Source organism: Dromiciops gliroides, chromosome 3 (genome assembly GCF_019393635.1).
Source record: "Dromiciops gliroides isolate mDroGli1 chromosome 3, mDroGli1.pri, whole genome shotgun sequence".
Taxonomy (NCBI): Eukaryota; Metazoa; Chordata; class Mammalia; order Microbiotheria; family Microbiotheriidae; genus Dromiciops; species Dromiciops gliroides.
Window position 1 is genome coordinate 93525591 of NC_057863.1, and position 19880 is coordinate 93545470.

Sequence of the window (19880 nt, forward strand, 5' to 3'; positions counted from 1 at the left end):
TCCATCACTCCCCTCCCATCCCAGTGCACACTGGGAATTTGGGGGCTAAGGACCCTGTTCAAACTTGCTCCACAAGAGACTCTCAAAGGTATCTATGTGGAAGGAAAAAAAAATATGGATGTTTCCTCATCAAAAGTGGAACAGGGGGGAAGCCAGGTGGCGCAGTGGATAAAACACCAGCCTTGGATTCAGGAGTACCTGAGTTCAAATCCAGCCTCAGACACTTGACCCTTACTAGCTGCGTGACCCTGGGCAAGTCACTTAGCCCCATTGCCCCGCAAAAAAAAGAAAGAAAGAAAGAAAGAAAGAAAAAAGAAAGAAAAGAAAAAGTGGGACAGGAGAAAATATGAACTGGAGATAGATATGCTAATGAGTTCAGCGTAGTCCTTAATGGAGTGCATAAATGGCTTCCTAGAGGGCTGATGAATGACTGTTGGATAGAGTCATCACCATTGATAAATGCTTCCTCATTGCCTGCTTCTCTAGTCTTGCTGTAGCCCCTTTGTCTTTACTGTTACAGATACCAGGTACTCAAGGAATTACTTTAGATGATATTAATGAAGGAAATGATCTTTCATGAAAAAGATATGATTCTTGTCCTCAAGGAATATGACAGGCAGGCAAATACTACATTTTGGTGTATTTTATTGATTTTTTTCTATTTAAAGCCATGGTCATGAATTGGGGATGGACACCTAACTAAAAAGACTAGGTCGGCTGGTAAGCTCTGACCCAGGCACTGGCCCACATAGAAAATTTGCTCTTAATTCAATTTCTCCCTTGAATTGTCAAGCTTGCACTTTGACTCCTGTGTCTTATTTCCCTCTGATAATAGCAGTAGCTTCCCCCCAACCCAAGTTATTCCTTATCCTTCCTTCTCCACTCTTATCACACACACACACACACACACACAGTAGTATCACCCAGAAGGGACAAGCATTCTAGCTAACCTAAGACAGGGCCCCTTGCCTATCCCAAGAGAGGAGTCTTAAGGGCAGAAGCTACACCTCAGAGGCTGGTGAGGAAGGAAAAAATACATACCCTGGAAGCCATGACAAGAGTGCCGAAGCAAGCAGAAAGGCAATGGGGCAAAGGGAAATGAGTAATAAGACTGAGCATGGTGGTATAAACAATATCAAGTTGAGTGGCTGATTTGCTTTTGGAAGGGTCAGGGAAAGAGACACATGTTAAGAAGAAGTTGGGGGCGATAAATGGCAGGAAGGAAAAATAAGAGAGATGAGAGGAAGACATGGGGATTGTGGAATGTAGGAATGTGGGAAGTAGGGCAGGGAATGCCACATTCACAGTCATAGGCTAATATTATGTCGTAGTTAGAGTCTCTATAACCAGGGGTTCTAGGTTTAAAGTTACGAACATCCAGGTTCAAATACTGCCACTGAGGCTTTCCTTATCTTATGGGTTTTAGTAGACTTCAGTATCTTATGGGTTTGACATCGAAGGTCTTCTATGAAAGACCTTTCTTCACACTGAAGAAATTAGCAATCATTTATTAAGTGCCTACTGTGTATTGGCACTGGTGAGGTAACATGGCCTGAACTAATCAGAAGACCAGGCTTCCAATCCCACCTCTGACACATACTGGCTTATTGACTCTGGACAAATCACTTACCCTTCCAGCATCCCCTGGCAACCTTATGAGATTCTTAGGTTGGAGAAAACATGGCGATCTACATTGGGAAGAGTTCCTTACCTACAAAAATGAAAACACAGGACCTATTTTTTAAAAATACCACGAACTATTTCATGGTGACACAAAGACAAGTGAAGCAATGCCTGCCCTCAGAGAGCTTACACTTTCTTGGGGGAAACTTGTACATGGAAGAATATTGCATATACACACATATATAATCCTGTTTTTAGAGAGAATACCCAAAATACAATTAGACAGGGAGAGCATTAGCATTTAAGGGGATCAAGAAGGGCATTTTGTAGAAGAAGGAGGTGCTCGAGTTGGGTAGTGAAGAAAACTAAAGATGCCCTACCAGTTCCTGCCCCCCAGGCCCTTGAATTTGTAAAGGTGAGAGAACCTGTTAGACTTTGGTCATGCTAACATCATCATCTTTAATCCACCTCATCTCCTCCAGGTCCAAGTGAGGACACATTCAGATTTATAATGGAATAAATTATTGTTTTTCAGCAGTATCTAAATTCATGCCCATTTGGGGTTTCCTTGGCAAAGATACTGGAGTGGTTTGCCATTTCCTTCTCCAGCTCATTTTGTTTTTGTTTTTTTGGTTTTTTTTTTTTTTTTTTTTTTTTTTTGCTTTTAGTGAGGCAATTGGGGTTAAGTGACTTGCCCAGAGTCACACAGCTAGTAAGTGTTGTGTCTGAGGCCGGATTTGAACTCAGGTACTCCTGAATCCAGGGCCGGTGCTCTATCCACTGCGCCATCTAGCTGCCCCTCCAGCTCATTTTACAGATGAGTAAACTGAGGCAAACAGGGTTAGGTGACTTGCCCAAGATCACAAAACTATTAAGTATCTGAAGCTGGATTTGAACTCATGAAGAAGGGGCAGTGAGATGGCTCAGTGGATTTTATATTCAAGCAAACTAGGCAGGTTTGGGGTTTTTTGTTTTTGGGGGGTTTTTTGGTCTGGGGATCAGCTTTCCCTAGTCACCTTCACATTCTTCAAATGCTTTCTCCTGCTTAGAGTCAGGTGGGTGTGACTGTCAGGCTATGACTGTGGATTTGCTTTAAGGAAACTAGAATGGTTAAAATACATAAATAACTAGAAACAGCAGATGTTCTAAATCTTACACAGTGGTGATATGTATGCAAGTGTGTTGTCGTTTTCTGTTTTTTCCCCATCCAAGCTTGGAGCATTTATCTCCCACCATGAAGCATTTATATTGGGCATAAAAAATGACAGACCTGCATAAAGCAGAAGGAAATGTAGGCAGACGGCTGGAAGGATGACCTGCCCCTCCCTTGTTTCCTACACCCAAATATCTGCTTTCAGTCAGGCTAGGGTGAAATGCCAATTAAAGGGTTTCCGGAAAGTCTTGGTAACTGATTATTTGTGAGCCCTCCAGAAGGAAGACTGGCATTTCCAAATGTTCACAGTTAAAAATCTTATCTGAAAAATAGCTTTTCTCTAAATGCATCAGTGACCAAACCTTCCCAGTTCTTCCTTTCAACCAAAAAAAAAAAAATGCAAGATCTCCCCCCCCCACCCCTGGAAGCAATGCTATGCATTGAGTCTCAAGTAGGGCCTGTACAGTAACACTTGGATATTTTGAATAACCCAAAACAAATATATCATTCAAAAATAATCATTAGTACAACACCATTGAGCTAGTGGCAACTTGCAAACACTGCAGAGTTTAAATTAATAGCAATAAGAATAACAAATGGAACCATTTATTATTCTTGAGAGCTAATTTTTTATACTTTATGCCTTTGAAACCACTTACTAATGTTATTATTAAAAACAATAATGTCCAGGACTTTGTGTGTGTGTGTGTGTGCGCGCATGTGCATATATATACCAGCTAATCAACCTTCAGAACATGTTGGTTTCCCACTGGTTTCAGAAAGACTCGTTAGAATTATGTATCCCATCTGCTTCTTCTCATTGGAAGCCTTATAAAACGCAACCTCAGATAAATCAGAGTTAACCATCAGCGTAGCACTCTCTCAAGTAATATGCCTGCTTCTTTACTTGTTGTATGTTTCTCCTTTGCAGTTAAAAAGTGCCAAGGAATTAGCCGAGACCAATGGCCACAGCCACGAAGATGCAAATGTAGGTACAGCGAGTTTGTTTACCACTTGTCTTTCGACATTGGTTGAGTGCCTGTTTGCATGTGATACTTTATGGATCGTATAAAAGGAGATACTGTTCCTGTCCATCAGTGATGTCCCAAGATTGCGGCTTATGTCTAACAGTTATATTGGTAGATGAGTCTTCGTGCCAGGCTCTTAGATGCCCAAATATTGGATTGAAGAATAATTTTAACCAACCCAGAGCCTCACATATTCAAATCACAGGGAGGCGGTTTGAGTTCTAATTTCATGTCTATAAACAACAGAGGTCCAAGAAGGCAAAAGGATGGGACATTGTAATGTCATAGAATATGTTTTATTATGCATGTTATCATGATGGTTATTTTGGATAGTGATAATGGCCTTATAAACCATTATATGTAATTTATGATACTTTAGGTTTCTCCAGCGAAGGTGTTCTTAAACAGGAGCCCATAAACTTATTTTTTTATTTTGATATGAATATTTCAATATATTTGGTTTCCTTTGTAATGCATCATAATGAATGCATTATTCTAAAAAGGCTTTACCAGACTGCTAAAGGGGTCCATGGTACAAAACAGGGTCAGAACCCCTTGGCTGGTGTTTCTACTTTGCTAAAGGTGAGATCTCTGTTCTCATGGTTCTTATGGTTTTGAATGTATATCCATCACTTAATCGGTCAACATATGTTCATTAAGCACTTACTACTGTCTGCTAGGTACTAGGGCTATCAACACAAAAATGAAATATTCCCTACTTTCTTTTTTTTGGTTGGCAGGTGGGGGGCAATGAGGGCTAAGTGACTTCCCCAGGGTCACACAACTATTGTCAAATGTCTGAGGCTAGATTTGAACTCAGGTCCTCCTGAATCCAGGGCCAGTGCTTTACCTACTCCTCTACCTAGCTGGCCCCAATATTCCCTACTTTCAAGAAACTTGCATGCATTCTACTGACCATAAAGTGCAAACCTACACTTGTTTATTTATTTTGCCCTTTTTTCCTTTCATGTGTATGTGTTAATATTATTCTTATCTTCAAAAAGTGCTTACTGAGCACTTTTGTTTCTCTGGCACAGAACCAGAATACAGAATTTCTGAGTGAGCTTGGGCCGGGTAGGAGGGATTTTTCTACTTAATTATTTACAACATAGACCCCAACATCAGTAGCGTGTCTCCCTCTCCACTTTGCATCATCTGCAAATTTAATAAGCACACATCTAAGCTTTCATCCAAGTCATTGTCAAAAATGTTGAACAGCACAGGGCTAAAGACAGAACTCTGGAGTGCTCACTAGAGATCTGCTTCTAAACTGACATTGAGATAGAATAATTTGGGTCTGGACTTAGTGAATATTCTTGTACTGTCATCTAGCCCACATCACTCCCATCTTGCCCACAAGGATAGATAGCATGAGAAAGACTTTATAAAATGCTTTGTCAGAATGTAGATAATTTATGTTGAGAGAATCAAGAGCATTCTCCTCCTGATTAATACCGTAGGAACCTTCAAAAAACAAAAATTAGTTTAGCATGACCTGTTCTTTATAAAACCAATACTGGCTTTGAGTGATCAATTTCCCTTTCTAAATGGTTCACAAACCATCCCTTTGATAAGACGTTGCAGAAGTTTACCACAAGTCAAAGTCAAGTTCACTGGCTTATTTTTTTATTTTATTTTTCCTTTTTGGAAAACCAGTACAATCACGTGTTTCCAGTCTTAGAGTATCCCTTCTAATTTCTCAAGAGTTTTCAGAAATCACTGACATTTATTCATCAAGCAGCAGGTTTTTCATTCCCTTGGGATTCAGTTCATTTCAGCATGGTTACTTGAAATGATTCAGGACAATTGGATGTTCTCTTATGATCTCTTCTTATTTATACTGAGTTGGTTTGGATTTGTTGTTATTGTTGTTCTAACTTACAACAGTGATACCAAAGGAAAATCTCAGGCCAGGTAGGAAGAAGAGGAGAGGAATGAAAGACACAGAAGCAATCATTTGGTTTACCCTTATTATCACATAAGGAAATTGAAGCCCAGAGGAGTAGTAAGAGATAGATAGGGTCAGGAATCAAGCCTCAGTCTGTTGTTTGTTTCTTCTGTTAGAACATAATGGCTTACAGAGAAGATATTTGAGGGTCGGCACGGCCTTGTGTCATGAGAAGGATCATGAGCAACCCTATCTCTACTTCTTATTAACTGCATGGCCTTCAGAAAGACATATCTGTCACCTCTTTGGATCTCAGACCGAATTAGATTATCTTCTAAGATCCTTGGCCACTCTCAATCCTCTTATGTCCTCATGAATGTTTGAGCTAAAGGAAACTTTAGAGTTCATCTATTCCAACCAATTTTTACAAATGAAGAAAGTAGGTACCCACCTATCAAATTAAGGCATAGGGCTAGTTATAATTTCAGCTGTTGTTCAGTCATTTTTCAGTCTTATTAGACTCTTCATGACCCTATTTGGGGGTTTCTTGGCAAAGACACTAGAAGGGTTTGCTATTTACTTCTCCAGCTTGTTTTATAGATGAGGAAACTGAGGCAAACAGGGCTAAGTGACTTTCCCAGGGTCACACAGTGAATAAGTGTCTGAGGTCACATTTGAACTCAAGCCTCCATCTCCTCTCATATTGTCTCCTTTTATGTATTTCATTTCTTACCCAGGAAGCCATGTTAGGCAAGGGAAATTAAGAAGTCAGTCACTTTTGCTCCTTGTTGGAAGCTCTGATAAAAGATCTTATGAAGAAATATTTGAAAAAAAAAGTCTGAAATAAAGTTTTTATTCTCTCTGAAGATTTTGTCCTGGATCTGTATTGACAATCTGAAGCAAGGTGCTATAACAGGTCATTAGACTAAAAGCTTGTATTTAAAATATTATTGACTGAAACAAATAGATTTTTGCTACTGTCACTCACATCAGAGGCTGGTGCACAGTGAACCCATTCTGACAGAGCAGATCATTCTTGGGACAGCTCATATCAGCTTTCTTGGTTAAGATCCATGAGCACTTACTGTGATAGCTTCTGGCATTCTGTTTTGGTCTTCTAAAATTGCCTCGGCACTCACATGTCAGGTGTGCGCCTGAAAGATTTCATCAGTAATTCTGAAGGGTGTCTTCTACGAGACATTTCCATCCTTGCAATTTACTAGCTTGTTTCCCAAGTGGCAAGGAGCTCCCAGATTCCAGGATATTATTTACACCTGGAAATATTCTATGATCCCATTACATTATTGCCTTGTGTTATTATTTTTCTTGAGTATAAACCATCTTTATTTAGCACTGTATTTAACATAAAATTAGATACAAATTCTACCTGGTATTCTCATGGACTTATAGACTCACTGGATGTTACAGCATAAATGTTAGAGATCAAAAAGTCCAATGAAATTGTACAGATAGTCTTTCAATGACTTGCCCGCTGTCACACAGCCAGTAAATGACAGAGCCAGGAGTCAGACTCAGGTGTTTTGACACCAGATCCATTGGCCTGCCCTTAAATAAACTGCATCCCTTCCCTATTTCCTAGACATACCTTTGCCAACTTACCCAGAATCAGCTTTTTCTGGAGGAAAAGATAAATGTATCACTGTTAGAAAAATGGAACAACTCCATCATGCCCTGATCATGGTCAGGGCCTAAATTTCTGAGGCTAGACATTTTATTTGCACGTGCAATTTTGTATATTAATCCAAGATAGGACAAATTACATCTTTAATTCACCCTGGACTTAAAACTAGCCTTTGTCCCAGGTCCTCAGTAGGACATTTCTGCAGTCTCGATCCTATGGCCCTCCTCAAAGCATACCACGTGTTGGGCTTTCAGTATTCCCACTGTTTCCCAAACCTCTGGAAAGCTGAATAATAGATCTCTGATAATAAATTGGTATTAGTTTAAATAGCAGGGTCACACAGCTAGTAAAGTGTCCAAGCACAGATTTGAACTCCAGATGAATCTTCCAGACTTCAGGCCCACTGCTCTGTGCACTATGGCGCCACCTAGTGGCCAAAAGCAGGTCCACAGGCTTTAGATCTGGAAGGGACATTAGGGAGATTAATGTCTTCACTTGAAAGATGAGCAAAGTAAATCCTAGAGAGTTAAAGAAACTTGAATGTTAGAGCTTTTCTAGTCGGACTCTTTCACTTTTAAAATGAGGAAACGGTCACTTGGGTTGTGACTTATACAGGGTCACACAGGTAATGTGTGGCAGGTGCTGGATTAGAACCCAGGTCTTCTCGATTCGGAATTCAGAAAGAACCCTTCCCATCCTAATAAAAGTACTTCCTGCATCCTTGTACTTTGGAGAAAGGACACTGTGTCAACGTCATACTGGCAGAAATGATGTCTTGGGGACGGCTAGGTGGCGCAGTGGATAAAGCACGGGCCCTGGATTCAAAAGGACCTGAGTTCAAATCTGGCCTCAGACATTTGACACTTACTAGCTGTGTGACCCTGGGCAAGTCACTTAACCCTTATTGCCCCACCAAAAAAAAGGAAAAGAAAAAGAAATTATTTCTTTTTACTGTAAAAGAAAGCATCTGTATGATCATGTTTACACATATTAGTGTGGTACATTAATAGGTACTTCAACATGTGTAAAGATACCCTTCCCAATTTTAAAATGTGGCTTTCCACCATTCAGTAACCAAAGGATAGACATATATACAGATAGGAGAAAGACGTGTAAAAGAAGAGACCCCCAAAGCCAATGGGGTCACACCATCAAAGGCAAAGAAAATCCCAAATGACGTTTTATGAAGCTGCTTCTCTCAATGAGCACACAGAACAAAGCTCTATGAACTCAGTACAGACTCAGTTTCAAGTCAGAATACCTGGATGCAAATTCTTCCACAAATACTTAGTGCCTTTGCGACCTTCAACTAATCACTTAGCCACCCTGAGTCTTAGTTTCCTTAGATGTAAAAGGACAGGGTTGGAATAGTTGGCTTTTGAGGGTCCTTCTAGCTCCAGGTCTGTGATCCTAAGGATCTATGAGACCCTTAGACAATATTCCCTTTCCTTCTCCTCCTCTGGCCCAGTGAAATCAGGAAGCATCTACCCCAACATCATAGTGGGTCCAGTCTTTGATAAAACCCAGCAGCTGGAATTGCTTATGAAAGAATATTTGAGGGGGAGAGTCTTAAATAAAGTTTTTGTTCTATCTGAAGATTTTATCTTAGATCTGTACTGACAACTCGAAGCAAGGTACTTTAACAGTTCATTAGACTAAAAGCCTGTATTTAAATTATTATTGACTGTATATTTCTTCATAAATATATCATCCTTTTTCCATGTACCTTTTTCTCCTCTCCTGCCCCACCCCCTGCTTATATGGGCATCGCCCTTTCCTTCTCATGTCCCTGGTTCGGCCCCCTCTCATTTTCCAATCAATCAAACAACTATTAGGTATTTACTAAATGCTTTCTCTGAGTCAGGCACTGGAGATACAAAAGAAGGAAATAACCCTTACTCAGAAAGAGCTTGCATTCCAATAGGGGAAGCAAGGATATTTACAAATATATGTAACATAAATATCAAGTTGATAAATATAAATATATGCAATAAATGTCACTAAATGCAAGATGGTTTGAAAGGAAAGGCACTAGTGTTTAGGAAAGGCTTCCTGCTGAGGGCTGTGAGGAAAAGGAGCCGCTTCACTAATATCTGTTGATTGATTGATCCTATTAGAGATTGTCCCCTCCCTGACAGCCATGCCCTTACTTCATAAAATGCTAACCTGTCATGTATGTCATCCTCTCAGGCCCTTGGGCTGTTGGGAAACTTAAAAAGAATGAGTTATAGCACAAAGGACACTGGGCTTGAAGGTAGAGGGCACGGTTGGAATCCCATTTCTCTTACTCAATACCTGGGTGACCTTGGGGAAACTACTTCACTTCTAGGCCTCAGTTTGCTCATATGTAAAATAAAAGGGCTGGCCAGATGGTCTGTGTGGTCTTTCCAGCTCCAAGTCCTGTGTCTCTCCATTAGTCCAAGCCAAAGTGATGATGGATGATAGTGAATCAAAGGTTTGTACCTATTCTTTCTCCATGTAGGCTTTGCTTCACAAGTGTCATTTAGAGAAGTAGGCCATTGTGTGAGACCACTTTTTACTTTCTCCCTAAAGACCACATTGTCTTTCATCCATCCTTCTATTAACACCTCACTCTCACAACCTGTGTCTTTCCTCTCTGCTCACGACTCCTGATGCCATGAATCATCTTCCTTAGTTTTCTTACGCTGAGGCTGCACTTCTTCTCTGATTTTTCTACCTTCTCCCAGGCTTGTTTATCACTTCATCATGAGTTAACCACATCCCCTGCTGCCTGCCAAGAAATCCACAGTCCGTCTGAGCAGACCCACAGAGAAACTCCATCCCGGTGCCCTTGACAGCCGTTGATGATAATTGGGTCCCTTCCATGAACTTGGGAATCCAGTTCTTGACACTCCCAGCCTCTAGGGGAGAATCAGGGACAAAATTGCTGTCCCAGACAAAGAAGTTGGCTTCGTGCAAGCTTTGCTTAACCTTGTTTTGTTTTTTATGATCACTCAAGAAAGGGAACCTTACAGAGTGTTATATTAGCAAACAAGAAGCTGTTGGGAAAACGTGACCTTGTGGCTTTGTTCTGACTGACAGGCTGGGAGTGGGTGGCCCTTGCCCAGTTGCTGGTAGAATCTGTTGTATCTACCTCCCCTAATGTCCAGAATTTAATTGTTATATGAAGGCGATGCCTAGGTTTTCTAAGGTCTAAGCCAGGGGGATACAACCTCTGAGCCAGGAGTCAGAAAACCCAGAGTCACTTAACCTCGGTTGGCCTTAATTTCCTCAGCTATAAAATGGGGATAATAATATCACTTACCTCCCAGAGTTGTCACGCTTGGCACAGTGCTTGACAAATAGTAGGACCTTAACAAACCCTTCTTCCTTTCCCTTCCTTTCATGGCTAGAGTCATGAATACTTCAGTAATAGTTCTCAAGAGACCAGCTGCTAAGTTGGGATTTGATATCTGCATGAGCAGAAAGAATACCCTGATTGATGAAATTATAAATCCTAAATATATATAAAGTGTTGAGGTAGGATCCACATAACAGGATTAGTGCATGTTTGATCATTCTGGCAGGTTTTGTTCAGAGAACTAAAATACCTTATTGTTCTAAACCAGACTGGAGGAGTATGGTCAAGGGGAAAAAAGAGCATTGACTCCAGGCCAAAGAATTCTATGACTGTATTATTCATTGAAGCCCGAACAGATCCAAAGGGTATTTATCCATTTTGAAGGTCATAACTTGATGTCCCTAAATGATCTGGAGCAAATATTCTAAGCCCACATATAATCATTTAGACCATTAGACATGTTTCTATAGCCATCAATGAATACTTTTCAGTAAAAGTAGGCCCCTGGGGTGGTAGGATAGAAAGAAATCTAGTATGTCTTTTCAAAAACAAAGCCCAGTTTCCAAAAGGTAAATGATTATAAGTAATGAAGTAATAATAACTAAAGTAAATGCATCTGATGATGGTGATATTCGTGGTATAACACCATCTAGCAAGAGTCAGGATGGAGTAATATGGATGAGGAATAGGTCTGGAAGACTTGGGTTCAGTGTCTGAATTTTGGCACATGCTAGCTCCTGAAGGCCGCAGGCAATTCTGTAAGACTAAAAGTCAGATCAATTGCTGACTTGTATCAGTGTAGGGAATTTCCATACTTAGAGTTCCCGTGCATTGATGAAATCATAATTCTGGGTCTTCTCCAAGATAAGAATTTGGGAGCATTTAACCAGAAAGAATAATAAGATAATGGCCACTTTGGGAAAGCAAAATGATGAATACTCTCTAAGAGATTCTAGAGAAACATGGGGTCAGGGCTTCATGTGGGAATAAAAAAAAACTGTTAGGAATTTTAACACAGCATCTTGAGATGAAGTATTTAAGGTTTGGAGAGCCTCGATCTTAAGTATTCTGCTGTCTCCCAAGATCTAAGCTTATGGAAACAAGTCACTCCCTGTTTAGTAGCACAGCTTCCCAATGAGATCAGCAAAGTTTTCAATTTGTGAGCTTGAGAACACTAGCAAAGTTAAGAGAATAAAATGGATTACATCTCTGAATAGTAATTAAGCCATTTTAAGTGATTGAATCAAAGATATCCACAGTATCCAAAGGAAGCTCAATTTAGTCAACAAAGGAGACTACTAGAGGTTCAGCTATTTAAGATAAATCACATTGGGAGAAACAAGCAGTCCGGTTTTACAATTATGAAAAGAAAGTACAGGGATCTTATTCCTGGGCATACTGCCCAGTAAATGGCCACATGTGTGACCTCATATGAAGGAAAGTGAGAGAGTGAAAGAGAGAAGGGGGGAAAGGGAAAGGGAGAGGAGAGAAGACAGAGAGAGCGAGAGAGAGAGAGAGAGAGAGAGAGAGAGAGAGAGAGAGAAACAACTTAGTCACATGTGTATGTCAAAAGATTCACCTCCAGAGCTCTGATAGGGGGGAAAAATCAGCTCTGGATCCTAGGAAGGATTGGGGGGGAAAAAGTCAAGGGACCAAAAATATACTGATTGGCCTGTGAACACCCAGCTAAAATGACACTTGGAGTGGAAGGATTGTCTAGGTGAACTTCCCTTCCTTTTTGTCACTCATATACTGATAAGAAGCCCCTAAACTTCCTGGATTTTCAAGTGTGTTGAATATCTCAACAATGATATCCATGTAAATTGGAGGAAGGGGACAGGAGATGGGGAAGTAGAGATGTATGACGGTTATTGACCTGAAATAGATTTAGTCCAGTCTTCCTTGGGTAGAATTGGAAACCAATGCTTGACCGGTCTTATATAAGGATTTCACATCCTACACTCCTTTTTATCTGTAGCCTTGGGAAAGGGAAGACTCATTCTCTTTTCCTACATACATAGTTCATTTACTGCCTGATCAAATTACTTCTCCAACACAAGGGAATACTCTACTCTGTTACACTGAGGGGTTTCTGGGAAGATGCAGGATTACACTTGACTGATAGAATGGAGAAGGGAATAGAGAGGTGAGAAGGAAGTTTGCATAAATTTCACTCTTCTCTATTAGACAGCCAGCTCAGCCTAATCAACCCTGACGATTAGCGGGTGACATATGTCACAGTCACATCTCCCTCACAGCCCATTCCTTCCTAAAACCTTTGCCAAAGGCATTTTTTTCTGATTAGAATTAAACCTCATACACGTGATTGTTTAAAAAAAAAAAAAAAGCTTGTCCCAAAATAGATTATGCAATCAAATTGAGCAGTTCCCATTACCTATGGGACACATTACAAATAGATTGATTAATATTGGTAGACTTTACAGCAATACTTTCTCATCGAAAAGGTGTGATAGCTCTCAGGTTGGGTATAGCAACAGTTTAAAACCACCTCCAAAGAAATGAAATATGCCAACTTCTCTCCAGTCTCACCTCTCCCATTCTTCCTTTTTCTTTCTCCATCCCCTCCTTTCACACACTGGGAGCCTTCACTGGTTATGTAGTAATGACTAAAGGATATTCCCATCATTCCCTGCTATGAAGAATAGAAAAGGTACCTTTCCTATGAAAGTCGTCATTGTGTTGTCATCCTGTATCTGGAATTGTGGTAGCCCTCAGTACAGGTGAAATATCTATGTGTCAGTACCACCAAAGGTTCCAGGCTTCTCTGTCCCCAAGTGGGCCCTCTCCCTTCCAGGTCTAATCTTATATTTGCATGGGGATGAGTGTACACCTTTCTCCTTGTCCACATTAATATACATTAAGGATATCTGGGACATTCTCACACATCCTTGAGATGGTCTCTTCCCTCCCACCCTCTTGGCATATGCTCTATACCAATCTTTATCTTGAACCAGTTTAGTTAATTCCTAAAAGTAACTGAGTAATGCAAAAGTAATTGAATTATTTTTAGCACTGGGGCTGTCCTGGGCATCGCTGATCAAAGAGCTGCCTCAAAAGAGGATAGATGTTTCACTTTGGAGGAGCTTTGACTAGACCTATTTAACTAGGGATACTGCATTTATTCATAAGTTCAGTGAATCTCTTTAACCTCAAGTCAAAGCCTTTAGGAGTGGTTTTAAGTCCATTGGAGCATGAGGTGAAATCAGAATGGGGACTTGTTTCCAAAGGGAGGTAGTAGTAGAGTCCATATCTCTGGTTTAGCGATATCGGGCATCGCATCTTCCCTGAGGGTTAAAACCACCAGCGGAATGATGGGATCTTGGCCGTCTCAGGCTACCGAGCCACCACGTCGGCACGTAGGCCAAACATCTTGGCCACAGAAAAGTCTGTCCCTCTGAGCCACAGGATCTTTGTGTGTTGATTTCAGCTGGCTTCCGTCTATTTTATAAACACCCACAGAGTTACTGGAAGGCAGAGGAAATCAGGCCCTTGCCAGGTAATGCCAATTATTCCCTGAATCCTGGAGGGGATTTTGCGGGGAGGAAGGGGAGGAAGGGCAGGCTAAGCTTGCCAGTCTTAGAACACTTAATGGTTTTGCAGATTTCTATTCATTTAATTTGTTCAAGAAAATCCTATCAGCATCAGCCTTCCTTAGCCCAGAAATTGCCCTTGTAGGAGAGATTTATTGCAGTGAGTCTCACCATCACTGTCATTATATATGAGTGTGTGTGTGTGTGTGTGTGTGTGTGTGTGTGTCAGTGTTCCCGTTAGATCATAGAGGGTGAGTGATGGACATTTTTGTTTGGAACATTTCCATAGTGCTCTGGGGATGCTGATGAGCTGCTTGTTTTTATGAGACTTTGAGATTCTAATTAGCACAGGCAATTTCTTTATATTCCTAACTTTCAGGAAGAAGACCTTAAAATGTGAGAAATGCTTGTGGGTACAAATGTGCGTGAGGAGCAACATTCTCTATTTATTGTGTGAATTTAACTTTTCATTTTCTGCTCTTGCACATTTGGCAATTAAGACACAATCTCTTTTGGGCTGGAGTATGCTTAAGAAAAAGATGGCACCCATTTTACTGTAAGCCTACAATTAGCTCCTTCAGGTTAAATGTAGTCACGGTGGGCTAGACTGGTAGCCAGGAAGGCCTATAAATGACATGTGTCCACATGTTTGATCCAGCATCAGGAATAGAAAAAAGTCATCTTCACTAGTTCTCATTTCTACATAATAATAGAATTATTCATAAGTAATAAATTTTTGTAACTATGTTGTTGTCTTTGCCTTGAATGTCCATTCCTTTTCCTTCCCCTATCTAAATAATAATCATTTCATTAAAAAAGGACAAGGACCCACATTTACAAAATATTTATAGCAGTTCTCTTTGTGGTGGCAAAGAATTGGAAATTGAGGGAATGCCCATCAATTGGGGGATGGCTGAACAAGTTGTGGTATGTGAATATAATGGAATATTATTGTGCTGTAAGAAAATATGAGCAGGCAGATTTTAGAAAGACCTAGAAAAACTTAAGTGTACTGATGCTGAATGAAATGAGCAGAACCAAGAGAACATTGTACACAGTAACAGCAACATTGTGTGATGATCAACTGTGACAGACTTGGCTCTTCTCAGCAATACAATGATCCAAGACAATGCCAAAGAACTCATGATGGAGAATGCTCTCCACATCCAGAAAAAGAACTATGGGGTTTTAATGCAGATTAAACCATACTGTTTTTACTTTTTGTGTTGTTTTTTTTTTCTTTTTGAGGTTTTTACCTTTTATTCCAATTCTTTCACAGCATGACTAATGTGGAAATACTAGATAGATAGATAGATAGATAGATGGATAGATAGATAGATAGATAGATAGATAGATAGATAGATAGCGATCATTATTAACATTTCTATAGCTCTTACTATGTGCCAGGCAGGAGGCCAGGTAGCTCAGTGGATAGAATGGTAGTCCTGGGGTCAGGAGGACCTGAGTTCAAATCCAGCCTCAGACACTTACTAGCTATGTGACCCGGGGCAGGTCACTTAACCTCTGTCTTAATCCACTGGAGAAGGAAATGGCAAACTCTAGTATCTTTGCCAAGAAAACCCCGTGGACAATACGGTCATTGAGTCATGAACAGTCAGACATGACTGAACAACTAGAACTAGAATGTACCAGGCAGTGTGTGCTGAGTTCACCACACCACCTCCTTAAAGGCAGAGACTAGCCTATGCTTTATCTCATACCAGGCTAGGCAAATAATAGGCATTTCAGAAATGAATGAACTAACCTGAACAATCCCACCTGTTTGGTCTCTCCTATCTGCTTCAGCAGCAGCAGCAGCTGTAAGGAGAAGGAAAGAGAGAGAGAAATTTGATCAACACCACTCAGGTGCTAGGACATTTATGATCTTTTCTTTGCACGACCCCAAAATTGCTAGCCATGACTCGGATAGTGCTTCAGTAACATCTAGGGCACCCACTTCTTCCTGGAACATTTCTCCTGTTCTATATAAGGAGACAGGAGGTGACGATAGAGAATTGGATCTTAGGAAAAACTGTTTAATATTTACCGAGCACCCACAGTGAGCTGGGCAAACCTGGTGGGCTTCATTTTATTTTAATAATCATCCGATGACTTTTTTGTCCTGTTCATCCATTCATAACCCATCTATTCTGGTGACCTATATTTGCCATTAGAAAGGTCAACTATAACCTCTAAATTTTCATATTATCATTAGTAACCTAAACTCAGCAGGTGAAAATTATGATAGCGGGTGCTTTGTAGTGGAGAAAAATAAGAAGTGTCTTTCTGAGAAATGAACTGGGAAGCCAATGTGCCCAAAACACCATAATATAATTAATCTTTACCCACAATAGAGTTAGCATCATATGAGATAAATCAAAGGGACTAATTTTGGATGCACATGCATACATTTATAAGGATTTTGCTGTGCATTCTTCTGATTTTCTCAAATTTTATTGCCTGGGGAAATTATTTAAGTTCATACTTTTCCAAGCAGTTAGGGAAGTGGGGGAAGTCAATTGAGGGGATGGAGAATGAAAAGCGTAGGGAAGTAGAGAATTTATGACTAATTTTCTTTAAATATGACACAGAAATACAGTGGTATGCAGTAGATTAAAAGTAGTTTTTGCTCAATTTGGCATACTGGGAAGAATGTTATATTTGGAAAACCTTTGTTCTAATTCTCAACCCTGTGACCCTGGATAAGTCACTTCCTTAGTAATTTTTTCTCAACAGTAACATGAGAAGGTTGGATTTTAGAGAAAGGCAGAATGGAAAGAACATTGGATTTGGGTGTCAGAAAATCTGGATCCATGTGTTCTGTGTCAGTGAACTAGTCACTTCAGTCTCTCTGAGCCTCAGTTATTCTAGCTGTAAGATGCTAGTGATAATGCTTGAAATTCTTATCTCACAAGGTTGTTGTGAAGAAAGTACTTTATAAATAGCCGATGTAATCTCTTATTATCTCTAAGTTTCTTTCCAGCTAGGTGTGAAAAATAAAGTAATATCCCCAATTAAGCTATGATTCACACGGCAGTAGAGAGCTTATCATTTAATAAGACTACATTTAAGAAATGGAAATGACATTATCCCCTTGAATTGAATATAGCCATGATCCATAATAATGGGGGGAAAAAAGCTCAATGTGTCATATCTAAGATAATAAAGACATTATTATTTTAAAACATATATAAAAGGCTCGATATACTTCATACCTAAGCTAATAAAGAAATTATCTTAAAATAATGATTATGCTACTGTATGACTTTATAAAGTTATGCCTACATGACAGTATACTTTTCCACAGACTAAAATGGTACACAACACCCAGTGGATTCCATTATTTGTTCATCTCTATTTCCAAATGTTGATTCTGTTGTCATAGGGGAGTTTTCAAGATAAATGTCTACAGATTGATTGACTAATTGATAGACAATCAGTGAGTATTATTTAAGTACTTACCAAGTGCAGCTACCTGTGCTAGGCTCAGAGGATACAAAGACCAAATAAAAAAGAAAGAAAAGAAAAGAAACAATCATGCCTTCAGGAAGTTTACTCTCTTTAGGGGGGACAGTATTATATATATATATATATATATATATATATATATATATATATATATATATAATTGATAGACAATCAGTGAGTATTATTTAAGTACTTACCAAGTGCAGCTACCTGTGCTAGGCTCAGAGGATACAAAGACCAAATAAAAAAGAAAGAAAAGAAAAGAAACAATCATGCCTTCAGGAAGTTTACTCTCTTTAGGGGGGACAGTATTTTATATATATATATATATACACATACATACATATACATATACATATATACATACATACATACAATTTGTGTATGTGTGTATACATATATGTATTTTATGTGTATATATTTGTTTATATTTTGTGTATATATGTTCATGTGTGTTGTATTAATCTATAATGCAATTTTTTATTAATCTATAATTTTGTGAGGGAGGCACTAATAGCTGGAGCATTATGAGACAAGGCCCTTTCTAGGAAATATATATGTCATATATAATGTGTGTACATATGTGTGTATACACAAATCTTTTGGGGTTTTTTGTTTTGTTTTGCAGGACAATGAGGGTTAAGTGACTTGCCCAGGGTCACACAGCAAGTAAGTACCAAGTGTCTGAGGCCAGATTTGAATACAAGTCTTCCTGAAGCTAGGACCGGTGCTTTATCCACTGCGCCACCTAGCTGCCCCCTCACAAATCTAATAAAGGAATTATTTTAAAATAATGTTTATACTGCATGACTTTGTATACCTCCTATATATGTGTAGTCATATATATGTGTGTGTATGTATGTATATGTGTATATATCTATATCTGTATGTCTATTATATTGTGTGTATGTGTATTTATATGTGCTTTTATATGTCCATGTGTGTTCTGCATGTCTATATTTATGTGTATATCTGTCTATATGTGTATAATGTGTTTGTGTGTGTCCACATGTATATGTGTATACACACATATGTAGACATAGGAGGTATACAAAGTCACACAGCATAATCATTACTTTAAAATATTTCCTTTATTAGCTTAGGCACAAGGTATTTTGAGCTCTTCGTATCTTATACTTTTAAATAATATTGTCTTTCTAGGAGGTTTGAACTGAGTTTTAAAGGAAACGTGGGCTTCCTCCCTGCAGCAGTGAGGAGGGAGGACATTGTGAGCATGGGGCACAGCCTAGACAAATGCATGGAGAAGGGACCTGGAATGTCACAGGTGAAGGAAGAGAAGATAGGAGGCCTATTTGGCTGAACCACAGTGTTTGGAAAAGGGAGCCAGGCATAAAACAAAGCTCAAAAGATGGATTAGAACCAGGTCATAAAAGACTTTTTTTTTTTTTTTTAGTGAGGCAATTGGGGTTAAGTGACTTGCCCAGGGTCACACAGCTAGTAAGTGTTAAGTGTCTGAGGCCGGATTTGAACTCAGGTACTCCTGACTCCAGGGCCAGTGCTCTATCCCACTGCGCCACCTAGCCACCCCCATAAAAGACTTTAAACACACACACACACACACACACACACAAAAGGTGGTCGTCCTGGGTCCTCAAGGTAATAGGGAGGCATTAAAGTTTATTGAACATGGGAATGACACAGTCACTTTGTCCACCATGTGGTCAGTCAGTGATCACAGACTAAAGCTTCCTGCCTGGCCTATTCTTGTATGTTAGCTTCATCTCCTCTAGGAAGCCTTTGCTGGTTACTCCATCTCAACAAGCTACATCCTCTGAACACCTAGATCAGAGGCATCAAATGTGCTAGCCACAACAATCCCAAGTGGGCCAATTAAAATGTAATTGGAGAGAGGAGCTAGGTGGTGCAGTGGATGAAGCACCAGCCCTGGATTCAGGAGGACCTGAGTTCAAATCTGGCATCAGACATTTGACACTAGCTGTGTGACCCTGGACAAGTCACTTAACCCTCATTGCCCCACCAAAAAAAAAATTCTATATATATATATGTGTGTGTGTGTGTGTGTGTGTGTGTGTATGTATATATATGTATGTATGTATGTGTATATATGTATGTGTATATATATATATAATGTAATTGGGAACTATGTAATCAAATAAATAAATAAAATAGAATAAAACAGAAATGAAACAGCTGTTAAGCAAGCTTCAGGGATCCTTCCATAAG

General features: G+C 39.6%; 1 protein-coding gene across 4 annotated transcripts in view; it reads left to right on the plus strand.

Moving 5' to 3' along the window:
• ENOX1 (ecto-NOX disulfide-thiol exchanger 1) overlaps positions 1-19880 on the plus strand; it is a 697060-nt gene that overhangs the window by 635837 nt on the left and 41343 nt on the right. For all 4 annotated transcript variants that reach the window (XM_043998993.1, XM_043998992.1, XM_043998994.1 and 1 more), the window contains one exon: positions 3708-3764. In XM_043998993.1, the coding sequence (XP_043854928.1) occupies positions 3708-3764 (57 nt within the window). The remainder of the gene's footprint in view (positions 1-3707; positions 3765-19880) is intronic.